This window comes from Pinus tabuliformis, chromosome J, assembly GCF_031772625.1.
Source record: "Pinus tabuliformis cultivar Carrire ecotype Pingquan chromosome J, CPIR1, whole genome shotgun sequence".
NCBI classification, from domain to species: domain Eukaryota; kingdom Viridiplantae; phylum Streptophyta; class Pinopsida; order Pinales; family Pinaceae; genus Pinus; species Pinus tabuliformis.
Window position 1 is genome coordinate 321,933,411 of NC_142295.1, and position 12,162 is coordinate 321,945,572.

General features: G+C 38.4%; 1 protein-coding gene across 1 annotated transcript in view; it reads right to left on the bottom strand.

Moving 5' to 3' along the window:
• The window catches only part of LOC149227046 (purple acid phosphatase 23-like), a 67,277-nt gene extending 58,082 nt beyond the window's left edge, over positions 1–9,195 (bottom strand). Inside the window, exons 1-2 of the mRNA XM_089380386.1 lie at positions 8,862–9,195; positions 8,573–8,764 (exon numbers count right to left, since the gene is read on the bottom strand). Coding sequence (XP_089236512.1) covers positions 8,573–8,764; positions 8,862–9,180 — 511 coding nt within the window. The 5' untranslated portion in view covers positions 9,181–9,195. The remainder of the gene's footprint in view (positions 1–8,572; positions 8,765–8,861) is intronic.
• Positions 9,196–12,162: the final 2,967 nt, after the last annotated feature.

The window sequence follows — 12,162 nt, forward strand, 5'->3', positions numbered from 1 at the left end:
GATATTCATCAGATGTTCAGTTGAGATACGATGTACAAATATACTGAGACACAAGTCCTTCATCATCAATCATATTAGGCCTTCTAGGACCAACACTGGATCATACAGGATCCTCATAAGATGGAAACAAACTACTCTATCAAGGAGCTAATCATAAGATCTCTGTTAGGGCTTCTTCCATATCATTGTAAGTGGTATATATCTTTGTCTCGCATGTCATATATGATTCTGCCAGGGGTACTATCATACTTACAAGAATAACTGCCCATACATCTTTGTCACAAGGACAATTGTTGTTGACCAAATATTACCGACATAAGCTCACTGCGAAGAGAACAACTACCACCGCCATTCATCACTGTCAAAAAGATCAATGTATACATTACTATTATCACTGTCATCAAGAGTAATGTAGACATTATTATTATCGTTGTCATCAAGAGTACTGTAAATATTATTGTTATCACTATCATTAAGAGTATTGTAGATATTATTGTTATCACTGTCATCAAGAATACTTCCATACAAGAACACTTCCATACATTTCAATCAGGGATGCTACAAAATAACTTTGCCAGAAAAGATACTATCATACAATACTTGTCTTACATCACAGTCATGAGAACATTGTTATAAGGTCACTGACATACATTATTGTCTTTCACAAGAAACACTGCCATACAGGAACAAGTATCTCTGCCCACTGTCACAAGATTACTGTCAAATATATTGGCCATACATTGCTTCCAAACACAAACAATTAGGGCCCGTAAACACTGCTCAGGGAAGCCGCAAAAGGTCTTCTAACAAACCTCATAGAGACCACAAAGCAATACCCTAGATGTTGACGGTTAGGGCCAACAAGACCACACCAAGTTATGCCAAAGAGACTACAAATAATGTCCGCTAGAATAGTCTTTTTTTTACAAAGAAAGGTCGCACGTGATTAGGCCAAATGCATAGAGAAAAGGGTCGCAGTTGATATATAAAAGAAGCAGAAGAAGGAAACATTAGGCCTCATATAAATCACAAAAGGAGGTTGCATATACCACAAAGAATTAGGCCGCATATACACATAAAGAAAAGACCGCATCTAATCATAGAGGTAGGTCACAGATCATACAAAGAGAGCCACATATATACACAAAGATAGGCCGGAAACCATACATATTGTAGAGATTAGATCACAGATAAATCATAGTGAAAGGTTGCATTAGGTATGGGATGTATGTCACATTTGATCCATACAAAACGCCGCAAAGATATGCCTTCATTAGGCCGCAAATATCACCAAAGAGACCACTGTGATAGGCCACATATGTTCTGAGATAGGCCACAAATGATCCAATGAAATAGGCTGCAAAGATATGCCTTAGGAGGCCACAGAAATATGCCTTAGGAGGCCGAAATCCACCACAGAAGAAGTCTGAGTTTCATGCCAAATGATGGCGACAAGGTGCCAATTTATAGTTGTTTCCACATACGAAGGGAAACGTCCTTTAGGGCAAGCCAACTTGAAAATTTATGAGGTTGACTTGTGAATTTGGAGGGAAAAAATCATAAATTCAAATTTGCTTGTAAGTGCCTTGACGATTTCTTGCCCAAATAAATTCATCACATCAAATAATAATGGGAGGAGTGCCAAATATAATAATAACAATATTTCTTTATCCAAATTAAATTCTCTTTTGGGGGCAAGATGGATTTTCCTTGGGGTAGTTGAGTTTATTAGGGAAATTCATCCCATAGCATGGAGGGTCATTTGTAGGGTAACCATTCATGAGAGAAGCTTATGTAAATTTTCATTCTTTTATTAATAAATTGCCTGAAGTGGTCGCGTTGGCTCAGGCCGTGGACTGTTTCCCTCTTTAAGGGTTTTAACCACGTCAGCAATATTGGTGTATTGATCTGTGATCTGTTTGTGAACGGTGTCCTTTGGTGTTCTGTCTAAGGAACTTACCCTATAAATTCCTACACGGTATTAGAGCTATTTGAGGGCCACATCCTTTGGTGATCCAAATCTGAAGCCGGTGGAACTGCATCCAACTGTCGTTTCCTAGATCTACTGTTACTGACTGCTTTCGCGCCGAGAGAACTATTCTATTGTGTTAGGAGCATCTGTTCCAATGAGGAACCCCTTTCGTTTCACGCGAAAAGGTTTCTGGTAGCCCTAGCTATGTCATTTTTAAGATCTGGAGGTATACAGTGTTTATTTGCAGTTTTTAGTTATTTTCTCTTTGTTTATTTCGGTTTATTTAGCTCTTTGTTTTTTTTATTACCGGATCTATACCTTTCATTTTTGTGTATGCTCTTTGCCCTGCGACTCTCTGCAATCTAGGCAAATCAAAAACAGAAAGGAAGAATTTTTCTCATGCATATGCTCTTTTCCGCCGCACTTTAGTGTGATCTCGAAAAGTCAAAAACATTGATGAAAATATTTAGTTTCCGGGTAAAGCTAAATTCAAGCCGTAAGGTTTGTTTTTTTTTTTTATATGTCTGTGTTGGGTTTTGTGTTTTTTGTTTTGTAGGCAAAAAAGAGCTTTCTCAAGTAAGCACACACCCCAAAGCTTCAGTGACTAAAAAAAACCCCGTTCCTCTTTTCCAAAAATTACTAACCTTTTAATCTAGCTCACTTGGTCCAAAGCTACTTTAGAGAATAGAGGTCTTGAGTTCATTTCCGCACATTCTCGCACTTCGGCGGCATCTTCAACTCTTTTCTTAAAAAAGCCATAACTTCTTCATCCGGAAGCTATTTTCAAAGCCGTTTTTTTTTAATCAGCCTAATTTTTCGAAATCTTTCCATTGGAACACTTAGTTTCAGCATCTATAGCTTCAGTTTCTGTTGGAAAGTCCATGCCACGTTATTCTTGATAGCACCAACTACTTCCAATGGTGGTCCTACATTGTGGATTTACTTAGAAGTAAAGGTCTTTACAGAATAGCCTCAGGCCAAAAAACCAAACCAAAAGATGAAGATAAGGCATCCAAATGGGAAAATAGGCAAGATCAAGCACGTGGGTTGATAGGGATGTCTATTTATCCAAACCTTAGATTCCATATCGTTGAACATGATACTCCTAATGAAGCAATGAAACATACCACTAAAGTTTTTGGAATTAAAAATGAATTTAGAGCCAATCAACTCGAAAATGAGTTGCTTACATTGGACCCCAATAATTTTTCTTCCATTGAAGATTTTTTGTCCAAGTTCAAGACCCTTAGACTTCTCTTGGAAGGTGTTAAGGTTAAGAAAGAAGATGGTAATCTTATCTATTCCATTCTTACCAAGTTGGGACAAGCCTACTCTGTGTTTGTTTCCACCTTCCATTCTACAAGAGAAGCCTTCATTTCTCAAGGACAAAACTACAAGTCCCCTTCCTTTGATGCCTTTTGTGATTCTTTAATAAGAGAACAAGAAAAACTCTTCCATCTTTGGTCTTTTTAATCTTGGAAACTCTTCTAAGAAAGTCTTAGCCGCTCAGCAACAACCAAATTCAAGGAATCCTAAGAAGTCGTATCCTAAAAAAAATGGTCCTAAACCAAACAAGGGTCCTAAGCCATTTCAGTCTCAAAATGAAAAATCATTTCAACAAAATGATAAGGCAAATAAAAACAAAGGGAAGAATACTAATAGACATTGCCACTTTTGTAATCGAGATGGCCACTTAGAACCAAATGCTTTAAGAAGATGGAAGCCTTGGAAGCAGCAATGAAAAAGCATAACATCCATTTGGAGCACTCAACAACTTCAACTTCATCTTCAGGAATAGCACTTTCTGCATGTGTTTGTCAAGCATCTCCGTCTGGATATGCACTAAACATATCTTCTTCTTCTCATTCTCACGAGTGGCTCATTGATTCTGGAGCTTCTTATCACATGGCCAAAAACAAAGCCATTTTTTCTTCTTTAAATGATTGTAACACCAAAAATATATATGTTGGCAATGATAGATCTCTTAGTGTTGTAGGGACTAGAACTGTTCATATAGACAATGGTCAATTTAATGATGTATTATGTGTTCCAACCTTATCCTGCAACCTTCTATCTTTATATCAGATAACTCATTCAGGTGAAGGTAAAATCATTGAATTTTCACCTTACGATGTTGTAATTAAGGAGCTGAGAGATCCTAGACAGATTTTAGTTACTGGCATTGCTGATGATTCTATAAGGTTGTATAAGTTTAACAACTTTGGGTCATCAAATCTTCCCTCGGTATTTGTTGCTCATAATGATGAAGTGAGCAAACTTTGGCATGAGCGATTTGGTCACTTAAACTATCACTCCCTTCAGAATTTATGTAAAGAAAATATGGTGATAGGTCTTCCAATGGTATCTTGCAGAGATGGTGTTTGTTCCGGATGTGTACTCAGAAAACATCATCGGGATAGTTTTGAAAAACGTGCCTCTTGGCACACCTCAGCCCCTTTATAGCTTGTGCATAGTGATTTATGTGGTCCACTTCCAGTTGTTTCATTCTCTAGCTACAAGTATTTCTTAACTTTCATTGATGATTTCTCCAGACGCACTTGGGTATACTTCTTAAAACTCAAGAGTGAAGTATTTAACATGTTCTTGGCCTTTAAGGCCTTTGTTGAAAAACAATCTGGACATCAAATTCTTAAGCTAAGATCTGATAATGGCGGAGAATATGTTAACAACAAATTCATCAACTTTTGCACTAAGAATGGAAATCAAATGCAGCATACTGTTCCATATACTCCACAACAAAATGGTGTAGCTAAAAGGAAGAATCGCACCTTAAAGGAAATGGCTAATTGTATGCTTCAATCTAAAGGACTTAGTCTTAATTTTTGGGTAGAAGCAATTAATTGTGCAATTTACATAATGAATCGCACTCCTACTAAGGTTTTAAAGAATATCACTCCAGAAGAAGCATGGAGCTCAATTAAACCAAATGTAAGTCACTTTTGTGTTTTTGGAAGTGAAGCATGGGCCCATATTCCAGATGAGAAACATAAAGCTTTAGAACCTAAGAGTGAAAAATGTATTTTTGTTGGATATTCTGAAGATGTCAAAGGATACAGACTTATTCCACTTAAGTCCAAAAATGTTATCATTAGAAGAGATGTAAAGTTTGTTGAAAATATATCGGCCTACGAGCCTAGTTCGGCGGATGTGCCACCTCTCTCTATCCCTTCTACTTCTGAAAATATTTCTTCTTCAGATGATGACAGCGAGGATGACAATCCTCCCCCACCTTCTCAAGATCCTCCTTCAGCTCCTCAGCTTCCAAAATGGGTCTGTGCTACTCGGGATGCAGCAGGTGCTCTTGCCAGTGATCCTATAGATCAGCGACGTACACATTCTCAGTTCGATAGAGCCTCTTCTTTACTAGCTCAAGCTTCAGCTAATTATGATCCTGACACCTTTGCAGAAGCTTCAGGCCATCCAGATTGGGACGCAGCTATTGGCAAATGATACATGCGATCTTGTTCCTCTACCAAAGGGACGAAAACTTGTTAGATGCAAATGGGTTTACAGAACCAAGTATGGACCAGATGGAAAAGTTGATAAACATAAAGCTCGTCTTGTTGCTAAGGGTTTTTCACAAGTAGAAGGCATTGACTATACTGAAACCTTCTCCCCTGTTGCCAAAATGAACTCTATCCGCCTTGTTCTTTCCCCTGTTGCCAAAATGAACTCTATCCGCCTTGTTCTTTCCCCTGTTGCCAAAATGAACTCTATCCGCCTTGTTCTTTCCCTTGCTGCCTCTTTCAAATGGGAAGTCCATCAAATGGATGTTAAATCTGCCTTCTTGCATGGGGACTTGCATGAAGAAATCTATATGGAACAACCTACTGGCTTTATACAAACAGAGACCAGTCTTTTATGTCAGCTTAAGAAATCCCTTTATGGTCTCAAGCAAGCCCCTCGGGCTTGGTATGCCAAAATGGATAGCTTCTTTTAGAAACTAGCTTTTCTAGGTGTCATTCTGACAATACTGTCTCCACCAAGAAAGTGGGCAAGTCTCTTATCATTCTTGTTCTTTATGTTGATGATCTTATCCTTACTGGTAGTGATCCCAACCTTATAAACCATGTGAAGTCCAGCCTTAAAAAGAAGTTTGAAATGACAGACTTAGGACACTTGCATTATTTTCTTGGTCTTCAAGTCTTGCAATCCAATGAAGGTATTTCCCTTTCCCAGTCCAAGTATGTCTGTGATCTTCTACGCCATTTTCACATGGAAGACTGTAAGCCGGCCCCTTCTCCCTTTCATTCTGGGGCCAAACTTTCAGTCACTTGTACTTCCCCTGAAGTTGATGCTACCTTATACCATCAACTTGTAGGAAAACTTTTGTATCTGACCCATACTCGTCCTGATCTTTCCTTTGTTGTTGGCTTTGTTGCTCGGTTTATGCAAAACCCACATGAAATTCATTGGAAAGCAGCTAAAAGAATACTTCGTTATGTTCGAGGTACAGTTCAGTTTGGGATTCATTACAGTGCATAAGCATTTCCTCTATTGGTTGGTTTCATTGATTCCGATTGGGCTAGTGACCCTGATGATCGGAAGTCTACTACAGGTTATGTGTTCACTCTTGGTTCAGGACCTATTACATGGGCTTGCAAGAAACAAAGTGTCATTTCTCTTTCTTCAGCAAAAGCAGAGTATCGTGGTGCCATAGAGGCTAGTAAGGAAGCACTGTGGCCTCGTCAGATCCTATCAGAGTTTGGCTTTCAGCAGTGGCATCCGACTACACTTTGGTGTGATAATCAAAGTGCCATTCAACTATGCAAAGATTCAGTCCAACATCAGCGCAGCAAACACATTGAATTGCACATGCACTTCATCAGAAAGCTCATTCATGACCATGTTCTTGAAGTGCAATATTGTTCAACGGATGATCAAGTTGTAGACATCTTTACAAAGGCTCTCACAGAGGAGAAGTTTACTAAACTTCAATTTATGGTTGGAGTTCAAGAAGTTGTCACTAAGGGGGGATAGGCTCTAGTGCCTCCTTCCTTCTCCTATTGTGTCATATTTGTACATCCTTCAATCCTATCCCAAGTTGTTCTTAAGGGGGGATGTTAGGATATTCCGACACATAGGAAATAGTTAAGTATAACTTGGTCTAGTGTAAAGTTAGGTAAAGTGTGTTTCTTTACTATGTACGTTTGTAACTTACAATCTGACGGTCACGATATGTAGTGATCCGACAGATCATTCTCTCCTCGGTATTACCGACACTTGATCCGTGGCTTAACACACGATTGGTCCATGATCTCTATTTAAAGAGCATGGAGGGTCATTTGTAGGGTAACCGTTCATGAGAGAAGCTTATGTAAATTTTCATTTTTTATTAATAAATTGCCTGAAGTGGTCGCGTTGGCTCAGGCCGTGGACTGTTTCCCTCTTTGAGGGTTTTAACCATGTCAACAATACTGGTGTATTGATCTGTGATCTGTTTGTGAGCGGTGTCCTTTGGTGTTCTGTCTGAGAAACTTACCATGTAAATTCCTACATCTATCATCATCCCAAGTTGCAAACACTTATCCGAAATTATCAGAGATATCCGAAGTTGCAGAGGCTTATGCGAAGTCCTGTGTTTTCTGTGGTGACCCCGACGGGGTACTTATAGTGGTCACGTCTCCATAAATGAGCCAACATACAATGTGAAACGTTGTGTTTGTTTATTGAGCCGACATGATAGTTATATGTATATTTTTGAGGCCAACATGATTGTAATCTTTATCGTTTTGCTTGTTGTCTTCTTCATGAAGGTTGTGCTAGTCTTGGAGAGCTAATCTAGTCACTAGGTAGACTTATATAAATTACAAATATGCTCAAGAAGAACTCTTTGACTTTCCTAGACCTATGAAATGAGGAAGAAACTCATTCTTATAATTCAAAAATAATATTATTTTTCTTGACAAGTACAAAGATCACAATTACATTTGTAAATACCGAACCTCGTTACACTTTCTTCAACAGACACTAGATTCAACAAATTCCAAACAAAGAAAATATTGTTGAGAAAATCTCTCAACAAAACTCCAACAACCCAATCCTACCATCACAAAGCCAAATTACAAGCCACATAAATAGCAGTAGTGGTCACTAGATTCAACAGATTCCAAAGATAAAGAATATTGTTGAGAAAATCTCTCAACAAAACTCCAACAACCCACTCTCACCATCCTACCTATATACTAATGTAAGCATTATTCCAAATTGCCACATGAATGATATTGTAGAATGATACTCCATACAAATTTGTTGCCACATGAATAATCTCTGCGATTATTTTTTATAACATAACTGACAGACCCTGACTCATACTGACTTGTGAGTTTGGTGAGGTAACCAGATTTCGTGATTACATTAAGCGAAAAAATATTATCTTAATTCAAGAATTTCAAGACCACATTAGCTCTGAATAGTTCCCTAATTTGATAGACAAAATATGGCATTGTATTAAAAAGGGCTGGGAACCTGAGGCCATCGAAAAGCCTTCATGAAATGGAATACGAAAACAGGGAAGGTTGCAATTTGCAAATATTTTCCCTTGTGGCGAAGATTAAAAAGACTTGTGGCAATAGTTACCTTGAAGACGAACATGATGAATGATGCCAGAAGTATAATTGAGAAGGCCCTCGTATGGGTATATTTGGCTATACACAGAAGCAGCGCCAGTTTGAACAAACTTATATTTCCCACTCTCTGTCCCATAGCGGACCTCACTTGCAACACTTGAAGGGTCCAAAGGCTTAACTGTAGGCCCCATCTGAGCATCCCCTGCAGCACAAAGCCAATTTATTCACTTAAATCAAAAAATTATTATAATCTGCATCCATATGTTGACTAATCTGATTGAAAATTAAGGTGGTTATACCTGTAATCCATGACAACCACATAGAATCGTGGGTTGAAAGAGCAAGAGAAATTTGTTCTGGAAATATCGATGGGACTCTCTTGGCGAGTTTGGGATTGTCCATGGGAAGGTCATCGCTGCCTTTACGAAGGGATGGATCAAAACGCACTGTTACTGGGTTCTGCGGGCCATCTGCTGTGCTTGGAATTGGAATTGATCCCCCTTTCTCCACTACCCCAAGGAATGACAGCATTAATACCAAAAACGATATAGACGGTGACACACGTGTATTTGCTCTCATTTCCCCCATTGCCACTGCATTCAAATTTCTGGTTCGCATATATATATATATATAGATATATCGGGTCTGAAGATGCGAGAGAATATTCGGAATATATTTGATGGCTTAACGAGATGCAATTTGACGTTGAACCGTTGCCATCGATAAATTTGAGACTAACTTTTTTTAAATAAATATTTGTTATTACATCTACATTTTTATTCATATATATTTCTTGTGATATATAATAAATGGATTTTTTTGGTTAAAAAATAATTTAAGAGAATATTAAGTTGTCTGTAATGCGATTTTTTTGAACTTGGGTAGAAAAAATTGTCGTGGTAAGTCGACAATTTTTTTTTCAAAATATTATGGAAAATTTGGTTACTATAAAATTTTTTCTAAATTTACACTGTCAAGTTAATATTTTGGGTGCTTGATAGTGGTTAATTTATTTTCACCACCAAAAACATGATCTAAACATTGTTATTACAAGATTTTTTGAAATTTTTTTCCCTGAATTCTAATCACTTTTTGCTGTTCCGACAATTCTTCTGCTTCCATAAACACAACTCTAAAAAATTTGAGGTGAAATCTTGATTTGTGTTATTTAAATTGCTTTTTCAATTCTATATATGATTTAGCAGAACTTCTATTCATCAAAATTGTGATTTCAATAAATTCTCAACAAAATTTAAAAAAATACCGAAAAAACTTCCAATTTTTTTTAATAAAGAGAACTGGCAGAAATCAACATATTACCATATTTCAATAAATTCTCACCAAAATTAGATGAAAAAACTTTAAAAAATCTTAAAGAGAACTGGCAGAAATCAACATATTACCATATTTCAATAAATTCTCACCAAAATTAGATGAAAAAACTTTAAAAAATCTCAGTAAAAACAATTCGCATAATGTTTGATAGTCGCGGAAATCGAACCCCATCACGCGACGCTGACGGATCCACTCCCCTGCGGCCACGATTGGTTTGCTTTCCCTTTTGTCGTCTGAGAGATTTTCCTTAGATGAAAAAACTTTAAAAAAATCTCAGTAAAAACAATTCGCATAATGTTTGATAGTCGCGGAAATCGAACCCCATCACGCGACGCTGACGGATCCACTCCCCTGCGGCCACGATTGGTTTGCTTTCCCTTTTGTCGTCTGAGAGATTTTCCCGACCTACAGGAAGCTTAGATTTTTACTGTAAGATGCGATGAGTGAGCAATGACCGATAGGTATATCGCAGATAGAGATAAGACAACCAAGGAACCAACCAGATCAGAGGCCGAGGTCGAGCATGCGTTCTGTGTATATAATCCATATGAATATATTCATTGAGTATATCACCTCTCTGTGTTGAATGTGATGGCCGTGAAGCGGGCGAGGTATGGATGCATATCGGACGAGGCCCTGGAGTGCGTTATGGGCCAGCTGGAGGATCCGAGAGACCGCGGCTCGGTCTCTCTGGGCTGCAAGAAGTGGTACGGCGTGGATGCCTTCACAAGGAAGCATGTGACCGTGGCCTTCTGCTACTCGATACAAGCCAGCGACCTCACCCGCAGGTTCACCAGGCTGGAGTCCCTTACGGTCAAGGGGAAACCCAGGGCCGCAATGTATAATCTGCTACCTGACGATTGTGGGGGTTATGCCAAGCCCTGGATAGACCAGATCTCCTTCACCTATCTCTGTCTCAAGGCGTTCCATCTGGGCAGAATGATTGTTACCGATGATGATCTCGCCACTCTCGTCAGGGGTCGAGGTCACATGTTGCAGTAGCTCAAACTCGAGAAGTGCTCTGAGTTATCTGCGAGGGGGCTTGAGGAAGTGGCTCACGGTTGCAGGTATGTGGGTGCTGAATTTTTGCGTTTCAAAGCTCAGGCTTGAATGCAATTCTGTGTCAGGAATTTTCAATTATTCCAGTTGACCTGCTCAGTATTTTTGCCTATAAGTGATCTGGACACTTTCCCTTGGTGGGGTGAACAGCAGAAGCCATTTCGTTGGGCTCTCCTGGCCAAATGTTTAGTTGGTTAAGCTAGAGAATATATATGTCTGAAGCCCAATAAGTTTGTGCTGCAAGAGTTGCCTGCAATGCTAAGCTAAGCTATTCATTGGCTACAAGGGTTTGGGTGAAGAGTAGTACATATATCTGAAGCCCAATAAGTTTGTGCTGCAACAGTTGACCTTCTACCAGGTATAAGCCTTTCAGCAGCTTTCTTTAATTGTATGCATCTAAATTGGGTATTTAGATTTAGAAAACTAAGCTATTCGCCGATTATATGGGTTTGGCTGAAGAGGATTATAAATCTCTGAAGCTTAGTAAGTTTATGCTGCAACCTTGACCTGCAAAGCGTTTAAGCTAAGCTATTCGTTCGTTAGATCGGTCTAGTGAAAGAGTATATATATCTGAAGCCCAATATGTTTGTGTTGCAACAGTTGACTTGTTACTAGCCATAAGCTATTTAGTAGCTTTGCTTTAATCGCATCTTAATTGAGTGTTCAGATCTAGAGAACAAAGCTATTCGTCGTTTACATGGGTTTGATTCAAGAGGAGTATATGTCTCTCAAGCCCAATAAGTTTGGGCTGTAATAGTTGACTTGCAATAAGGTTGTGTTGCAACAGTTGATCTGCAAAGCTAAGCTAAGCTATTCGTTGGTTACATGGCTTTGCACGAAGAGAACTACATGTCCTGAAACCCATTAAGTTTGTTCTGCAACAGTTAACATGTTGCTATCTGTAAGTTATTTAGTCGCTCTCTTTAAATGTAGGCATGTGTAGTTATATTTAGAAAACTAAGCTATTTGTTGATTACAGGGTTGAAGAGACGCTAATAGAAGGTGTAATGAGACTTTAATAAGATTGTTAAATTGTAGTAATTTCAATAACATGGGATAAGATTGTTAAATTGTAGTAATTTCAACAAGTAGTATATTTGATCTAATATTTTCGAATTTTAAAAGGGAATATAATTAAATTACTCAAACTAAGATAATATAGCACCATTAATCACAAGTACTTGAAAACTACAATCTCAGCCCATT